The sequence below is a fragment of the Hevea brasiliensis genome, chromosome 10, assembly GCF_030052815.1.
Source record: "Hevea brasiliensis isolate MT/VB/25A 57/8 chromosome 10, ASM3005281v1, whole genome shotgun sequence".
Taxonomy (NCBI): Eukaryota; Viridiplantae; Streptophyta; class Magnoliopsida; order Malpighiales; family Euphorbiaceae; genus Hevea; species Hevea brasiliensis.
Genome location: NC_079502.1, coordinates 2,072,650 through 2,090,987, shown reverse-complemented (window position 1 = coordinate 2,090,987; position 18,338 = coordinate 2,072,650). Strand labels below are relative to the sequence as shown.

The window sequence follows — 18,338 nt, the reverse complement described above, 5'->3', positions numbered from 1 at the left end:
AGCCACCAAAACAAATGCAGTGCAGTCGCCTATGAGTACCATCGAAAGAGTCGCCGAAGACCAGAAAATCAGACTTCTTTTGCCTAAGCCATGCAAGCTTGGCTAACCAAAGAAAACACTACTGCCTCCAGCATATACACCAAGCTTAGAAAAACCACCATCAATAGAGGAGGGAGGAAAATAGTGGCCATGGCTTTACTAAACCTGGGAAAACTAGGAAGAGACTTGTAGAGTGCTGACTCTAAACCCTTGAAGACACCTTCCTTGGAATCTCTCCTAAGTCGATCGCCTTCTCATCCCATCGAAACTTGATTCTCAACAGCGTCAAGAAAGACCAGAGCCATGTTAACCATGGTTCTTTCCACCGACAGACCCACAACGCAGGAAACCTATGAATCCCTCTCTAAATCGCTCATATTACCAACCAAAAACCAAACACCAAAACTATCTACAGCCTCACTCAGTAATGAGGAGAGAAACCCATACCCTAAGGAGGAGAAGAAAGAAACCTTCCTCTGCCTCAAAGGGCAAGAACAACTCAACAAAACCGAGAAAATCGGGTCTTAGGAATCCAAGAAACCGATGCTTTTGAGAGAAGAATCTCTCTCTAGAAAATTAACTAAACCGACAACTATGTCTACATATGTCTATACATTTCATTAGTTTCAGTTATGTTTTAATAAGAACTTTATTTCAAAAAAAAAAAAAGCTGAGCAAAAGTCTAAATTGGACCTCAACTTTAGCTTTAAAATATATTAAGCCATATACCAATTAAGTTTAAATTTTCCAAATTAAGTTACATGATTGGATATGATATTAACTTCGTCAACATCTAACCAGAGAAATACGTGCTTAAAACCATCGCCCTTCACCCATAATGCTCTCATTCACCTTACTATCATCCACCTATCCTCTCCCTTTAAATCTTTCCTTCTGTCTTGCAACCCACAGTCCTCACCTCACCTCAATGTTCACTCACCCCTTCTCTCTCCTTCTATCTTTCAAACCACATAGCCCCTTCCTTCATTACCATGCATGTACCCATCGTCTATTACTAGCAGTATCTCTCATTATCAAAGCTTATTCAAAAATCAATTGAGTTTTTTTTTTTTTCTTGATAATGATTTGGAAGGATTGGAGAAATGTTTTTAAAGACTGAAATTTAAAATCATATGTGAAATCTAAATCTAAATTATGAAAACCGTATTACACAAATGGTCCCCTCTTCTTGTGGGATTGATTAATTAAATTTGGATGCAAGGGTTATGGGAGAGGATAAAATTGGATTTGGAGTAGTTTTCAGAAATGATAGAGGTGAGGTTCTTGCTTGTGTTGCAAAAAGTGTATTTGGTTCTTAGTCACTAGAGATTGCTGAGGCTTATGCTTTAGCGTATGGTATAAAACTAGTGTCCAACTTATGTTTTATATCAATTATTATGAAATCAGATTGCCAAGGTAACATATATAAACTCCAACACGGGAGATTTTTAGGAACAACCTAAGTGTAGCTTCATCGTACTGCAGGCTTTTTGAAGATTTGCTTCATTCATGAAGTTGGTCTTTGACATTATGGGGAGGTAACAAAGTAGCTCATGGACTAGCAAAGTAATGTGGCGTTGATTTTTCTAAATTTATTTGGATTGAGGAGGTTCCTAAAATTATTGCACCTCTAGTTAATCATGAGATAAATTTTTCATTATTTTCTTAATGAAAGTGGTATTTTACTTTAAAAAAAATTATGATTTTGTTATTTGTAGGTCTGGTTTTGTTCAACTACAGCCTAGGTAAGGAAATTTTAAATGAAAGCAGCTCGTGAAAAATATTTGCTTGGTGAAAATCAACGTTGATGTTTAGAATTTAATAATCATTTTCTTGAATTATTGTACTCTCTTTACTTGAAAACTAGTGAATCATATTAAAAATGCAGCCTTTAATTGATATCAAAATCACTAAATTGAATCAAATTAAATTAAATCGAACTAAATTCTAAACTAAATTTGAGCCAAACTGAAGTCGAAATTGGGATATGAAGACTCTAAAATCCAATCCTAAGTCCAAAATTCTATGAATGAAAATAACAATTGCAACTTAAAACCAAATATGCCCTAACCAATGACCAGCCGTAATGCCTCATTCCTTTCCAATTATCACAAGTTAAAGGCTACTTTAGTTTTTTAAGAAGTCTTGATCATTGATCTGAAATGAGCATCATATTTGGAGGTTTTTTTTTTTTTTTTCCCAAAGATCAAGGATATTTCGTTAAAAGGATCAAGTCCAAAAATATTGCAAGTCAAAACTCAAGGCCAGCTCGTAGGGACCAACAACTTACGCTATCTAGCTCAAATACAAAGCCCATACCCATAAGCCAAGCCCTACCTAGTAATGGGTTGTGATTTTCTTGCACCTTAACAAGCCAGCATTACCAAAACCCTTATGGATCAAGATAATCAATCGAAACGAAGTGAACCTCTTTAGCAAAAAAAACATCTTTAAGAAAAGCAAGCCTAAAACAAACAGAAGAGGAAGCACCACAACTTAGGCGACGAATAAATTTCGATAATTGTCTTTAAATTTATTTAATTATAATATTATAATTTTTTAATTTAAAAATATAATATAAAATTTTATTAATTTTTAAATTTTACATAGTAAAATACATCTAATCTTCAATTATTAATTTTTTAATTGGATGTCAGTCTGGATAATTTCTATATGAAATTTAGTCAGTATTTTTCTTTTCTCTCTTAAGTCATATGTAAATTAAATTATTTTTTTCTTTATAGATAGAATAATTTTTCATACATAAAAAGAATAATTTTACACTCTGCATAAGAAATGAAAAAAAATATTAACTAAGCGTCATGTAAAAGCTATTCAAATCAGTTGTAATTGAAAAATCAGTAATTGAATGTTTGAGGAATTTTACTGTGTAAAATTTAAAAGTTTAGGAGATTTTATGTTACATTTTAAAGTTAAAGGATTATAGTGTTACACTTTATAAGTTCAGGGACAGTTATTAAAATTTATCACTTAGGTGACCGCAATACCCATAAGGGTAGACCACTAAAACCATCGGGCAAGCAAGGAGTGAGGAAGAAGAAGAGTGGCAGAACCCCATGACCTCTCATTCTTTTATAGTTAAGGGGTACTGCAACAAGTAGCTAACACTTAATACCCTAGGGATACCACTATTCCATAGACAGAGGTCCTCCTTCCATAAGTCATGAAAGGCACAATACAAAAAAATCTCATGAAGCAAACTAAAAAGATCTCTCACTTAGCACAACAAAAGAGAAACAAAATTTATATACACTCTATCCGGAGGTGAGAAAGGAAAACTCACTCTTCGGACAAGGTTAAAAGGTCGTCCCCTACCCAGATAAAATGGGGGAAGGAAAGCAAAGAGGACTACTCCTTTAGAGGAAAACAAACCAACAAGAGAAATATTCTCTCTCCAAAATTAGAAAAAGAGTGGGGGAGTTTTTTTTTTCTTTTTTTTTTCGTATCTGGAGAAACTATTTAATGCTTATGGAGTATATACTTATTTTCTCACATGGACTTCACACTTCATATTTTAAGAAATAATTAAAATAAAAAAAATTATTATTTAATTTTTTTATTTTAATAAAATTAAGTATTTAATTTTTTTATTTTAAAAAATATATTAATTAATCTTGATAATCTCTTTAATTATTTTAAATATTAATTTAAATTCTATTCAATTTTTAAATTTTAAAAAAAATTACTATATAACCTCTTTAATGATAATTTCACTTTTTTTAATATATTAATTAATAAAAATTTTATTTAATTATATAGAATGATTAAAAAGTGACGAAATAAAAATTAAAAAATTAATTAATATTTTTTAAAAAATATAAAAATTAAATAATTAATTTCCTTAAAAAAGGTATGTTAAATAGCTATGTTTCCACTAAAATTTTATGAGTACGAAATATCCTCATTTAATCGTGAGAATTCTATAAATTTCCCAGCGTTTGTTATATACAGTACAAACTGCCACTTCACCGATGAAAAGGGAAAAAAAATCTCGTCAATCGGATGGCCAAAATCAAAAGCCATATAAAAGCCGCTTGGAAGAAGAGACGTAATCGAAACTAGAAATGGCTTCCAGGACTCTTGCGCATTTCTCTGCGTTCATAACAGAGCCATTGAGACCTCTACACCACCAAAATCGAGTCCTCTATTCGCTTCCGCCGAGAACTGCTGCCGCCCCTGGATTTTCTAGCGGGAAATCGATCCGTGGATTTTGTAGAAGCATCAGTAGGGCTCACGATTTCCACTTCGCGGGACCAAGCCACCTTAATTGCTCTGCTTCTGCTGGTGATAACAACTCCTCAGCTTCCGAGGATGAGCAGGACCAAGGGCCGGCCCAAGAAGCCGTTCTCAAAGCTATTTCTGGTGCCTAGTTCACCATTTGTTTTCAAATTATTGATTTACTTGTGATTCCCGGTTGATATTTTGGTGTGTTGATTGATAATTTTTGCATATGTTTGAGTCCAGAGGTGTCTAAGACCGAAGGGAGGGTTGGGCAGACCACAAATGTGGTCATTGGAGGTACAGTGACTGATGATTCTACCAACGAATGGCTTGCTTTGGATCAGAAGGTATCGATTTATTGCTTTCTTCCTGATTCTCACTTTCCTTCTGTTTATTATTTTTTGAGCTTTTATAAAGTTATGGACTTTTTTTTTAAGATGATATATTAATCGTAGTTGCATATTTGGTTATGCAATAGACAGTTAAGCACAGCTCATAGTACTTTGAATGCTTTATTTATTAAAAAAAATTCAGGAAGTGAGGTTCTAGATTGATTTGATTTGTGATTTTATCAGTTTGGCGATAGGGCAAATTACTTTTTTGTACCTGTCATGCTATAATTAACATTTGGTTTCTTGTATTTTGGAAAATAGATGAAAACGTCCTTAGTTTCATCATACACCTTCATTCCTCCATCCATTTTTGTCAATTTAGTTGTTTGTCAATGGACTAACAAGTGGCCAATGAGAGACTAAAGTGATAATAATGGAAAGAAATCAGGGATGGAAATGTTCATAATGGTAAAATTCAGGGATGAAATAGTAATTTATTATGAGGGGGTATGAAGGTATTCACACTTCATTAACAACAATAGTTAAGAAAAATGAGCAAAAGACAAATGTGTATGAAGGGATCAACATTTAGGGATGTTTTCATTGTTTTTCAAAATATAGAAACCCAAATGTTACAATGACATAATACAAGGACGAAAAAAAGTAATTTATCTTAATGTGTTGACTTTAAGTCATATCTTTCACTCCCCAGGTAAATTCATACCCAACAGTGAGAGGGTTTACAGCGATTGGAACTGGAGGTGATGATTTTGTGCAAGCTATGGTTGTTGCTGTTGAATCTGTAATTCAGCAACCAATTCCTAAGGTAAATATTCTTTTTTTCCCCCCACATGTTGATGCAAATGGATTTAAAGATGAAGATTTTTAACTTATTGAATAGTGATGCATTGAAGGAAAAAAAAAAAAAAACTTGAGGTGGCATGTTATTGCAATTATTATGTGTTCCTTATCTTGCTTTCAGTTTGTTCTTATACCAGTTAGCAACTCTTTGTTTCTTATCTTTTAGAGGACTTTATATTTGGCAGATTTCTTTGAAAGTTTGTTAGTTTAAGGTATTGCTGGATTTTTTATTTATCCTTTGCTTTAAACAAGTGCCAATCATTAGCAGAGAAGATGTTTCTGACATGAATAGTGACTGTCGGTCCACACCTTATCTCCTGAGTGGAATCTTGTAAACATGTTAATTTGATGCATGCAGTACGTAGAACCATAGAACATGACAGAACTGAACTGAGGTGCCTGTTGTCTGCCATTATAATGTCAAATATTTTATAGTTTAAGTTTTTATCCATGCCAGATTAGATTGCAGAACACTGAGAGTTGAATGATCATTTAAATAAGGTGATGATTGGTGAGTCACCTGATCAGTTTAATTCTTTCATTGCAAGTACTGGTACCTGCTGAGATTGCAATCATCCAAACCTGAAATATCTGAATGAGAGAAATGTTTAGCTGGGAAATGTCTGGTCAGTTACATAAGTGGAATATAAATATTATATAATTTACTTTACTAATACATACTACACATTGCTATAGAGTAAGGACTGAAGATCAACTTAAGATACTTTGGTTAGTTTTCCAAGACTTAATATAATATGGAATTAAGAATCTCTGTAAAATGGGGTTCTTATTAAAGAGTGACATTTTTTATTACTTTTAACATTATGCATGATGAATTTATTTTATTCAGTGGTTGCAATGTCTGGAATTGTGAAGTTATATTTAATTATTGGTGATCTGTTTCAAATCTTTTCTTGTTGTAGAGCTTCTTGCTATTTTAAATAAATATAATTTCTGATTATAGGCAAATGCGATTCTGATGTGCATATGTTGCTTCTTTTTCTTATGGTGGTGAATTTGTGAGGACCAGTTAACATTAGCTGCCTATAATAATTTTATTCGAGAACACATCTAATTAGAAAAAAAAAAAAAAAATCAGGGTCATGTGAAGCAGAAAGTATCATCAAGGGGCAAGTATGTATCTGTCAACATTGGTCCAGTTCAAGTTGTTTCCAGTGAACAGGTCTCCTTCCCTCTCTCTCTCTCTCTCTCTCTCTCTCCCTATATATATATATACGCATGCACAGACACAAAAGAATCAGTGTTGTACCATTTATCACTTTGTCATGGAAATGCCAATAAATAAAATGAAAGAGGTTTTTAGGTTGATATGTGGACAGCTTGAGATTTTTAATGCCTCCTCCCGTCTAAAAGGGGAAGAGAAAGAATTTAGTGATCCTTTCTAGGCTCAAGTAAATACCAAGAAAACTTTGTTCACTATTAATAATTGATGTGTAGTTATATTTTCTGCTTTGCCGTGGATAGAAATAGGAGAAGAGTAGTTGATATGAACCTTTTGTTTTGCTTTCCAGGTCCAAGCTGTATACAATGCCATGAGGAGAGATGATCGGATGAAGTACTTTTTGTAGTATGAAATTTCTTTTTGTTATGTATAGAGTACTAATCATGTGGGGCCTTACAGTTGCCTCTTTCGCAAAATTTTCTTTACCGTCTTCCTTCTTGTTCTTTGATTAACCCATCTGTTCCTGGTGAAGAAATCATGATTCAATATGATCTGTTCCATACCTGCAGAAGATGTATGTTATAGTGATTATTTTAGTGGAAACTAGGATGCAAATTTATCTATTCGTTGTTGCGATCGCATGTTTAATCAGCTATAGATGATTGGTTATGAATAAGCACCACACTGGGCAGGTGAAATGAATTAATTTATTTGTTTGAACTTTTGTGGTGTTTTGAGTGCATTGAAAGCGTGGATTTTGTTAGCATCTGCTACTGTGGGATCTGATTTTTTCCTTGCTTCCATGGTCGTTGAGAAAGAAAAACTGGAGGCCAAGCAGAAGCTGGATTTCAATTGGTTCAGGTTAATTTTCCCTATTCAAATTGCACTATTTGATTCTTAGACAGCAATGCGTATACGCCCGTAGTGGGGTGTGGGGATTTTCTATTTAGTGACAAGTGTTCTAACAAACGCATTTCTCATTGATCAGGTTTTCTGTAAGTTCCAATTTCTATTTGCATTAGTCAAAGTAAGCACTATCATTAACATCATGAATTTTTGGTGATCTCCTTTAGCCATTTAGATTAAGATAATAATTTGAAGTCAGAAGTCAATTTGATGCTGATGGGAGGCATGATGAGAGTAGTGGTTGAAAAATGCTTCTGAGAATATGCATTAAACTAAATTCCAAATGCATGGCATTATGTGGCCACTGTTGTTGGCTGTTAGCAGTTTGTTAATTTCACCTAGCAATGACTCATCTAATAGAGCAGTTAGGAATCGCCAGATGCTGCCATTTGCCATTATAAAAATTTGAGGCTAGGGAGAAGCTCGAATTTTTCAATTTTAATCATTTTGATTTTACTACAGAAATTTGGAAGTAGCAAACTGTTAGCATTATGGTGGTGTGCTTGACTTTATTAGTTGCTCAGAGTTCTGAAATCATCAAGCGAGGAAAACTTCTCTATTTGATTAAGTGTGAGTTATGAAATTCCTAAAATTTTCCACCTTTAGATGGTATAATATAATAGCCAATTCGGTAAACCTAAATGGTTGTATTTATCACAAGTGACGGAACAATACTTTAAAAATTAACAAATTTAAGGGTTAATTTCTTTTGCTTTTCATGGTTTGACTTTTTCAACATACATAAACTAAAGAAATTTAATTAATAAAATAGAAATTTATTTTTTTAAAAAATCCTCTCCTGATTATTGATGGCACACTGCAGGTGGGTTTTTCTTCTACCACAGTCTATTTGCACTCTTCAAAGTTTTGGTTTATTTTACTTTTTCTTTAATCATTTATTCTTTTCTGCTATTTTATTCATTGGGGCCTAGAATATGTATTGTATAACAGATGTATTCTTTGTATGTGTTGTTTTTTTCATTTTCTTTTATTGCATAAAATTTCCACTTATTTTCCATACGAGATTTGAAATTCTGACCCCTAGAAGTTTGATTCTTCGATTTTTGAGACATTATTGGTGTCTATCACCTAGCATTGCTTATTAGATTAGCATACCTCTACACACCATACCAAATAAATATATAAATGGGATTGACAAGAATACAGTTAAAATAAAGAAGGAGTGTTTTGGCAAAAAGAAGAAAAAATACCAATACAATGAACTCTAGCTTAAAAGTTAATTATGCATCTTCTAATAACTAATGATTGATAGCTTTGATTTATGATGGGGGATTAAATAACGGCAATCACAATGAAGGGTTCATCTTTTTTAATAGTGTTTAAATAAGGAATTATTCGCTCAATTATACACATAATACTCGAATCATTTTATAAAATCTCAAGATAATTGTCAAAATTAGATATTCGTTTACATCAAAACTTTTAAACAAGATAGACTCTTAGTCTTACTCATCTATGGACACCAAATCTTAGTAGGTATTTACATCAAAGTACACAAAATAAATAATTTTACCTATCCATTTAAAGTCTACTTCCCATTATTGACCAGGACGTCGGAACGACAGTTAACTAATCCATTCAGTGTTCTTTTTCTTATCTTGCAGATTCAATAGTTGATTCCAACATTTTATAACTTAGTATTAGTGTTTGACGGTTGATGCATCTTATAGGAGATTTTAATTATGGACGATAATGCTTAATTAGCGATTTCAAATCCAAAGAAGTAATGATTAACGCATTTAATAGTTATTAAAAGAATAATCTACTAATGGATTTCTAAGCCTCCGAGATGCCACAATGGGGTGAGGGGGCTAAAAGGTGCAATGAAGGAACAATTTTCTAATCGAATAGTAGCAAATTTGAAATTAGTCATGGAGTGACGCCATGACCAGTCCTTTTCAGTCCTTAAAGATTCTCACTTTCTCCCATTCTCACTAAATGCCTCCTCCCACCATCCAAATGGACCATAAACATAACCAACAAGCTCCAACGTCCTCAAATGCTCAGCCAGTCAACATCTCTTCATAATTTTATATTACTTAGGTTGCCTTAGCATTCCTGATTAAAAATAATATGAAAGTTGTTGCCATTTCCTAGTTGTATTATCAGTTTCTGCAACTCAGATTGATAGGATTAGGTGAATAGTCCAAATCAATGAATATTTTTATTATTAATTTTGCTATCGTCATTAGTTAATGTTTCTCTCTTTGTCCTGATTCCTTTAATTTCATGACTACCCCAATTTTGATCCTTTCCTGCTACAAAATTTGTTTATATGGTATTGGCTGGTTTTGACATCAACCTCAGTGGCTTTGTTCTTTCTCCCTTCTTTTCTTTTAAACAGCTTCATAATTTAGTCTTTCCTGGTCTGTTAAGAACTTTAAGAAAGAAGCAAGAATCATGCTGAGTAATCCAGAACAACTTACCATAAATGGAGAATCTAAGGTACTTTCTTTTCCCATTGATTTTCAAGAATTCTTAGCCCATCTAGTATTTTCATCTATTCCTGATATGTGGGGTTTATGGATTTGTAAATTTTCAGGACATGATAGAATGTAAACTTGAAGACCCACAAGCTTCTATATCCGATAATTCACCAATCCAGAATGGCAGGCCAAGCAGCATGGTTATCAAGGCAAGTCTTATTCTCTTTGAATAGTTTCCCTCTCGAGTTTGTAAGATCTATGTATACATTATTGGTGTTTCTTGCTTAAATTGATTCAAGTTTTGCTTTGGTAATAACAGAAAGCAAATAGGGTAATTCCAGCTCACCTGGTAGCTGAAGCCATATCAACCATCCGAGGCCTTGACCTGAGATGGTCAGGACCAATAACTCCTAGCGAAATGGAGTATGTTAGGCAGTATGTCTTCGCCAAGTACCCTCAATATTGCAATGGAATTGTGGAAGAGAGAGTCACAATTGATCTAACCAATCTCTCTATCAACGAGGAATCATCGGAATCTACTCAGGATGAAAAGCGCAATAATTCCCCCAAGAGTCTTGCATCTAAAGAGATTTCATCTCCCTCCTTCACTCGTAGCCTCTCCGATCTTGACAAAACCCAATTGGAGGCCTCAAGACTTCTAGATATCCTTTCCAAGAAAACTTCCTTTCAAGGGAATTTCATTTCAATCCCAGAAATCCAAGCTCGAAATCGAGCCCTGAAACACTGTGGTCTTAGCGAAGAAGACTACTTGGTCCTTTTCATGCCAAACTATAGGGACGCTATGGTGATGATTGGAGAGAGCTACCCTTTCTTTAAGGGCAACTACTACATGACAATTCTTGGTGAAGAAGTTGACACCATTAGGGAATTTGCAACTCAGAGAGAATCAAAGGTTATTCCAATGCCAGAAACATGGTTGGATCTCAGGATCAAAGGGTCACAACTTAGCCAATACTTTAGAAGGAAGTGCAAGTACACACCAAAGGGCCTTTTCTCTTATCCAGTTGCTGTGAATGGGACTAGATACTCTATGCATTGGATTTCAGAGGCACATAGAAATTCTTGGCATGTTCTCCTCGATGCTACAGGCTTGGTTTTTGGGGAGGATCGGCTAGCCCTTGCACTCCACCGGCCAGATTTTGTGCTGTGCACACTTGATAATACACATGGTCAGCCTTCAAAAATCACTTGCCTCTTGGTCAGGAAAATATCATTTGATACCTCGGCATCTTTGGCCTAGATTCTCTTACTGCAAAATTGCCGGTAATGAGGATGTTAGGATGTCATTTTACCATTATGTTCCTTTTTCAATTGGAACGTTTTTTATTCTCTTCTCAATTGCATGCTCAAAACTGAATGCATACATGGAAAAAATGCACTTTTAAGATTACTTGAAGAGAAAATTTAGTCTCGAGATACTCCTGATATAAGTATAAAAAAATTGCAATTTTCTAATTTTGAAATTACTTCAATATCATTAAATAGAAGTTCGATCACTGAGTCTGTTCTTTAAAAAAAATTCACCATGTTGAGTCCCCTTATTATTGAGTGGTATGGCTACAAAGCTCTGAGCACACCTCAGAATTTCATTTGTTTTTGCCCACGGGCCATCCCCGACGGCCCAATAATATTTGGGCTATGCTATACCTCTCTAAAGATTAATGATCCAAAATATATCTTATCCTCGCCTGTGTTAACCCTAGCACTCCTTGTTAAAGAATGGTTTACGCTTATGAAACACAGGGGAAGGAAATGTAAGAGATTAGGACTTAGGAGCAGCTCCCATGGATGTGGTTCCTTTCACGAGTTACTACCACTTGATGCCTCAGGTATGCTTGGACAGCCAGGGTTTGCAAATTGTGCGCCCCCCCGCCCACCACAAAACCCCCCAAACCCACACCGCCCGCCCCCCCTATGAAGAGAGAGAAATTCAACACGCGAAGAGCTGAACCAGACATGATCTAGCATTGGCGCATTGCCACCAACACCCATATATAGAAAGCCTACCTGCCCACCTGCATTGAGTGATTCAGTCCCACGCATAACTCCAAAACTAAAGATTTTGTTTTAATGATAAAATTAAAAATCAACAGTTCTTTCCATTCTAAAAATTTGAAATTTATTTTTTTAGAAGAAAAATAAATTAAAAGAAAGAAAATGCAAATTATAAGGACAATATCTTTTTATTTAATATTAAATTTTTATTAAATAAATTCAATATAAATCCTAAAAATTCAACCTGAAATGTCTAAAGATCCCACCTTATCTATTCCTTTCATATACCTAAAAATTCAACATTAGCAAAAAAATTTCTTATGTCTCCCAACTGAATGTTTGGATGATGATTTGGAATGGTTTTATATTATATGGTATAATTACTCTATGTATTTAGAAAGATTATTCCTAAAAAATAATAATTTGAAACTGTAAAATGATTATCTTTTAATAATCATTTTATTATAATTTTTCAAATCGACGTTTGACATAATTTAAAATTTTTATTTTTTTTGTTTTATTTATGTATAAAATATAAAATTTTAATTATATATTTTTAAGATATATTTAGTAATTAATTAAAAAATATAAAATATATATATTATTATTATTATTATTTATAAATTAATATTTTATTTAAATAAATATATTTAAATTATTTTTATATTTAAAATAATAATAAAAAATATTTTAATTATTTTTATATTTATTTTACCATATTATATTATCTTACTAAATAAAAACTTTATTAGACTATTATATCCATAATGAAAAAACACACCATATAATATGATTCTATACAATATGGGCTGCACTCAATCTAATAAGGGGGTTAATGGCATCCTCGGCTAGGGTGGCTTCTAGCAAAACCATTCGCCACCCGCGGTGGTCGCATTGGCTGCAGGCGGTATTTCGAAATGCCATAGCCTACCTACGCCCTTTACCAGATACTTTCTGCATAAAAACTCCTCCGCGTAAACCTTCTCCACCTTCCGGTTTATGTCATGCAGGAACACGTGCGTCACACCAGATCCTTTCCTCGCTCTAGCCATCACCGCCGCAGAGAATATCGCTGCCATTCTTCCCGGTGCCTCCGCGAAGTATCCTCGCGGTGCATCGATCATGATCAGATCCCACTCCTTATCGTACACTGCGTCCGGTAATCCAGTCAATGCGAGCTTGCACTTATAGTTACCGCGCAAATATGCTTTACTTGGCGAACAGTATGGTTCGCTCCGGTACGTGGCGAGAAGCCGGTCTGCCTCCTGAAGCTGCGTCCGGTACTTTACGGTGTGAGCCTGGAGAGTAGGGGCGTGTTTGAGGACGGTTTGCACCCATTTTGGGTCTTCTTCGAGGAATATGGTGGTGCCACGTGGATTGAGCGAATTCCACATGAGAGAGTCATGCCCGAGACCAAAGACGAGGAATTTGCAAGGTGCGAGAGCCTTGAGGACGTCGAAGGTGACGGAGATTTCACCCAAAGATTGCTGTGGGACGATTTTTGAGGTGGCATAGTGGACGATGGCTTGGAGCTGGATCGGCGTCGCCGCATACTCTGCCATAGTACGAGTTCTGGAGCTGGCCGAGGAGCAGAGGAAGGTGGTCTCACCGGAGTGTATGAGGCCGGATAGTATCAGTCCGCTTATTAGTAGACCTCCGATGGCCACACCGATAAGCCACGATTTTTGGAGCAGATAATGTCTATAATTCTTCATATCTTAGATTTTTTTATTTTTGTCTTTTTACAAAGCAAGAAGGGAATGATGTTTGGTGTTTATCTTAAAATTAAATGAAAGAATATCTGTTTAAAGATGAGTGGTTAGTATTGCCGTTGACAAATTACCAAATGACCGTTTTGGGATTGAGGGTCAAGTTTTTTTTTTTTTTAATTAAAGAAATAAATTTAATATTTTTATATTTGTATATATGAGTTTTTTTTACAAATTATAATAAGTAATTTTATATTTTTTTAATATATTTCATATAAATTGGTTTTTAAAATATTTTTATTGCTCCAAATTTTATAAATAACATATATTAAATTTCAAATAGTATAAATTTTAAAAATTTTAGTAAATATTTGTGAAATAATAATTTTTATAATAATTTAAATAGTATTATTTTAATTTTAAACATTTCTTTATTATAAATAATTGATATTATTAATTAAAATTTTAAAAGCTTTTTTTAAAAAATTATTTACATATATAAAAGTTAATTAAAGTTATTTTAATAATTATTCATAAATTATATAAAAAAAATAATTATAATATCATTATTATTAATTTTATAATATATATTTAATAATATATCAATTAAATTCTAATTGGATCTTAATTAAATTTTAAAACCCTTAATCCTCTACATTTACAGGTTCAAAATTGAAAATATTATAATACAATTAGATTCTAAATCCTGAGCCCAAAGAATCAAAACTGATAAATTTGTCAGGCCTAAAATTTTCGTCAATTCACCCACGCTATAGTTCTTTTCCTTTTTCGCGTATTTTCGTGGCATATAGGTTAGTATCTCATCGATTTTCTGCCTCTCTCTCTCTCTCTCTCTCTCTCTCTCTCTCTCTCTCTCTCTCTATATATATATATATATATATATATATATATTTTAAATTTAATTGTAAATTATAAATAAAATTTTATTGTATTTCAAATAATGAGTTAATTATAATCTATCACGTCATTTATTGGTTAAATCAATTAAATTATTTTATATTATTTTTATTTATTTATAATTATATAAATATAAAAATTAACTAAAAATTATATTTCTCATAAAATAATTTTATTAAGTTAATTTATAAATAATTGACTATCTAAAAAGTTTTTAAATATACAATAGTTTTATTTGAAATAAATTATTTGTAAAAAATTAATTCTTACATAATCATATATAATTTTTTTTTTATTTAAACATGATTTTTTAATTTAAAAAATTGAATTATTTTATTCTAAAATAAAAAAAAATTAAATTAACATAAATTTTGTACAATTGATTGTTCATATGGAAGTATGGACCTTTCTTTTGTTCAAATGGCGTGCTTTGAGCGAGCTCATTGAAAGGGGCTCCACTTAGAGCCCTGATATCTGGTCCAATTCAATGGGCCAATCCTCATGCTTGCCTTAACATCCAATGCATGGATGATAGGAATAATTCGTTTTGGAGGTTCGATAAAAATAAATAATAATAAAAAAAAAGATTTGGATAATTTAATTTGATTTTACTTGATTGTTGAAGGTAAAACGCTTACTTACTTGACAAATTTAGATTTAATTCTCTTGCTAAAGAAAATCGAATTGAATAAGGCTACCCAATTAGACCAATTTAGCTATGGCCTTATGGTTCATAAAAAATTCCGTCAAAACTGTGCACAACTGCATGAATGTGATTGAAAAGAACGCTGCTGAATGCAGGAAATTCCAGGCCATAAATGATACAGTTGAGTTTAAGGGTGTTGGGTTGAATTAAGAGTGTTTGGTTGAAGAGTAGAAAAAGATCGGTGCTGAATTAAATTCTCAAAATTGATTAAACATTTCTATGGATAATGCTAATTGTAGTCATGGGTATGACAAGATTACTTAATTTAAACAATTAATTAATGTAATATAATCATGTAATTTAAATAATTGATTGAAATAGATTTTCCTTTGAATTCGAGATTTTATAATTTTAAAGATAATTCTCATTAATAAATTTTATTTAAGTCTCTACTTATATAAGATTCATATTAATCAATAATCTAAATTATAAAGTAACATCAATGATAATTTTTAATTTTCAGTACTTAGAATACCCTACCTCTAAGTTCTAAAGAGAGAAATTTTTCTTTGTTTCTTGGTTTCTCAAGACTTTCAGTCTGCCCAAGTTCTATCCTATAGCCTTTCTTTGCCCCTTCCAAGTAAGGGAAGACTCCTCTCTAGCCTGGAGTGTGAGTTTCTTCCTTCTCACCTTCGAGTTGCAGGACTTTGCTTTATGTTGTTATTTTGGTTGTTGGTCTGATGCTTTTTGGAGAGGGTTCATCTATGGACTTGCTTCAATCGATTTGTTTGTGAATCTTTGTAGTATATCTCAGTATTTGATTATGGAGGGAGTTGTGATAGTTTTGTGCATGATATCTCTAGGATCATGAGGTTGACTGACTAGTATCTTTGTGCTTTACTCATGTCGACCAATTGGTAACCTACCCTTAATTTCTGCCATGGGCCACCATTCTGAAGGCTGCAGGTTCTGAATCCTTGTCACGGACCCTTAAACTTATTTCTGATATAATGAATTAGATTTGAACAAAAATATTTATTTATCTTAGTTTTCATGATGATAATGAGGTTGAGATTTTTTTTATTAAGGCACATCAAACTTTGCTTTCATCTTCCTAATTCACCACTAGTTAATTTCTCAATTTCATATTCATGGATCAATCTAACTTAGTGCCCATAATTTGGTGGTTGGGTATATATATATATATATATATCTTTGCCATAAAATAAAGTATTCAATGTTATAAAATCATAGCCGTCCAATTAAAGGTATAAAATAAGAGCATCACAAATTAGTGGGACTGATGTATACATGGTCCCCATGTGGAACCTTTGTATAAAAAAAATTATACAATTAAATAATAATTACAATAATATAATCATTAATTATAATAAATTTTACATAATTAATAATTATAATTAAATTATTATATACACTAGTAAAAATTCGGTGTACAAACGAGGATTTCGTTTTATAAATTTTCAACAAACTGTACGCATGGTGGGTTTCGGGACACGTGGCTTCCCTTTCTCAGTTCTTACTTCTCAAACTCATTAAATCCGAAACCGCCAACTACCTTGGCCTCTGGCCTTAACTGCAACCCCAACCACCTTAATAGACCTCCATTTAAAACCTTTTCTTTCTTGTTTTGTTAGAACCAGTTCACCGCTCCCTCTCCTCCGTTGATCTAAAACATGGTGGGCCTTTCTCTTACATAGACTACGGTTACTTTCTATACTACTTGTTAACTTGTTATATATACAAGAAAGCTATCATTTTCTCTCTTGTTCAGAGAACAACAAGAGCTTGAAAAGTTCAATATCAGGAAATGGGTGGCCACTCAATTGTTCTGTTCAGTGTTTTGTTGATAATTTTTTCGAGTTTTAGTGTGTTTAGAGGTGTAGATGGAGATGGGGTAAGTGCGGAGTGTAACAAAGATATTCAGAAGGTGATGCCATGCCTGGATTACGCAACAGGGAAAGGGAATACACCTTCAAAAGAATGTTGTAGTGCAGTGACGGATTTGAAGGAAAATGACCCAAAATGCTTGTGTTATATAATTCAACAGACTAATAATGGTAGTGCTCAGATCAAGAACTTGGGTATCCAAAAGGATAGGTTGCTTCAACTTCCTTCTGCTTGCCAGCTCCAAAATGCCAGTGTTAGCTTTTGCCCTAGTGAGTTCTCTCTCTTCCCCCCCACCCTCTCTATCCTTAAGGGTTTTGTTTTTTACTTTTTTTTTTTCGTTAATTCTTGTATTTTCAACCTACAAGGCCAAACCCTCAAGGCCCCTGGGCTTGTTTCCCTGATTCAGTGTAGATCTAGTTAGCAATTACTGCGATTGAAGATTTTTGAAGTCTTTATTTTTTCTTCTTGGCATTTTCACATAACAAATTTGCATGTAAACCGATGGTTTTGCCACTGAGTGGTTCACTATTCTGATGTAATTTCTCTGTTTATATTGAATGGACAGAGCTTCTTGGCCTCTCTCCTAGCTCCCCAGATGCTGCAATTTTCACAAATATTACAACTGCTCCCACTACTTCTACCGGATCATCAACATCGGACAAATCTGACTCCTCCATTGCAACCACGCACAGGCCTCTCCTCTTCGGTCCTCCGGCGATTGCTGTGGCCATTTTTATCTACACTTTCTCTTCTGAGTCTACTTCTATGGTTTACGCTTGAGAATATGGAAGGCCATCACCATTTGGGAAGGGTGAAAAGTAGCGAAAGCCTGAGTTCCCTTTTCTGTATTATTTTGTTGTTTTCTTCTCAACTTTCCCAGGATTGCATTTGAGTTTCTATGCATTTTATTGTAATCTTCTGAACTTTTGTGACTTCTCTATCACGTGTTTTGGCATTTTAGACCATCATCTTCAAAGCTCTCATCTTTAACTCTCTGGAAAGTTCCTGGCTACTGCGCTGTGCTAGTCAAAAGCTCTAGAATGTTAACACCTAAATAAGCAAATTAACATCCGTTTACATGAAGAGATTACCATATAATTATGACATACATTGATATTTAACATTTTTTTT

General features: G+C 33.4%; 4 protein-coding genes across 4 annotated transcripts; 3 read left to right on the top strand and 1 right to left on the bottom strand.

Moving 5' to 3' along the window:
• Positions 1-4,009: 4,009 nt before the first annotated feature.
• On the top strand, positions 4,010-7,280 carry LOC110634504 (uncharacterized). Its single transcript, XM_021783529.2, has 5 exons — positions 4,010-4,422; positions 4,525-4,628; positions 5,326-5,439; positions 6,574-6,657; positions 7,007-7,280. The coding sequence occupies exons 1-5, from the start codon at positions 4,125-4,127 to the stop codon at positions 7,061-7,063; spliced, it is 657 nt and encodes a 218-aa protein (XP_021639221.2). The 5' UTR covers positions 4,010-4,124; the 3' UTR covers positions 7,064-7,280.
• Positions 7,281-9,777: 2,497 nt separating this feature from the next.
• LOC110634516 (uncharacterized) lies at positions 9,778-11,369 on the top strand. The gene is made up of 3 exons (XM_058128874.1): positions 9,778-10,029; positions 10,127-10,219; positions 10,330-11,369. Exons 1-3 carry the CDS (start codon positions 9,985-9,987, stop codon positions 11,269-11,271), a joined length of 1,080 nt encoding a protein of 359 aa, XP_057984857.1. The 5' UTR covers positions 9,778-9,984; the 3' UTR covers positions 11,272-11,369.
• Positions 11,370-12,745: 1,376 nt separating this feature from the next.
• LOC110634505 (probable methyltransferase At1g27930) lies at positions 12,746-13,777 on the bottom strand. Its single transcript, XM_021783530.2, has one exon. The coding sequence runs from the start codon at positions 13,739-13,741 to the stop codon at positions 12,887-12,889; it is 855 nt and encodes a 284-aa protein (XP_021639222.2). The 5' UTR covers positions 13,742-13,777; the 3' UTR covers positions 12,746-12,886.
• A 3,153-nt stretch (positions 13,778-16,930) lies between these two features.
• LOC110634506 (non-specific lipid transfer protein GPI-anchored 1) lies at positions 16,931-18,175 on the top strand. Its single transcript, XM_021783531.2, has 2 exons — positions 16,931-17,476; positions 17,773-18,175. The coding sequence occupies exons 1-2, from the start codon at positions 17,128-17,130 to the stop codon at positions 17,985-17,987; spliced, it is 564 nt and encodes a 187-aa protein (XP_021639223.2). The 5' UTR covers positions 16,931-17,127; the 3' UTR covers positions 17,988-18,175.
• Positions 18,176-18,338: the final 163 nt, after the last annotated feature.

Excerpts from the sequence above, each read along its gene's own strand:
- LOC110634504 (XM_021783529.2), top strand. The coding sequence starts at position 4,125 with ATGGCTTCCAGGACTCTTGCGCATTTCTCTGCGTTCATAACAGAGCCA. Across the intron at positions 4,423-4,524 it reads CGTTCTCAAAGCTATTTCTG|AGGTGTCTAAGACCGAAGGG; the intron begins GTGCCTAGTTCA and ends GTTTGAGTCCAG. Across the intron at positions 4,629-5,325 it reads GGCTTGCTTTGGATCAGAAG|GTAAATTCATACCCAACAGT; the intron begins GTATCGATTTAT and ends TTCACTCCCCAG.
- LOC110634516 (XM_058128874.1), top strand. The coding sequence starts at position 9,985 with ATGCTGAGTAATCCAGAACAACTTACCATAAATGGAGAATCTAAG. Across the intron at positions 10,030-10,126 it reads CCATAAATGGAGAATCTAAG|GACATGATAGAATGTAAACT; the intron begins GTACTTTCTTTT and ends GTAAATTTTCAG. Across the intron at positions 10,220-10,329 it reads CAAGCAGCATGGTTATCAAG|AAAGCAAATAGGGTAATTCC; the intron begins GCAAGTCTTATT and ends TGGTAATAACAG.
- LOC110634505 (XM_021783530.2), bottom strand. The coding sequence starts at position 13,741 with ATGAAGAATTATAGACATTATCTGCTCCAAAAATCGTGGCTTATCGGT.
- LOC110634506 (XM_021783531.2), top strand. The coding sequence starts at position 17,128 with ATGGGTGGCCACTCAATTGTTCTGTTCAGTGTTTTGTTGATAATTTTT. Across the intron at positions 17,477-17,772 it reads CAGTGTTAGCTTTTGCCCTA|AGCTTCTTGGCCTCTCTCCT; the intron begins GTGAGTTCTCTC and ends TTGAATGGACAG.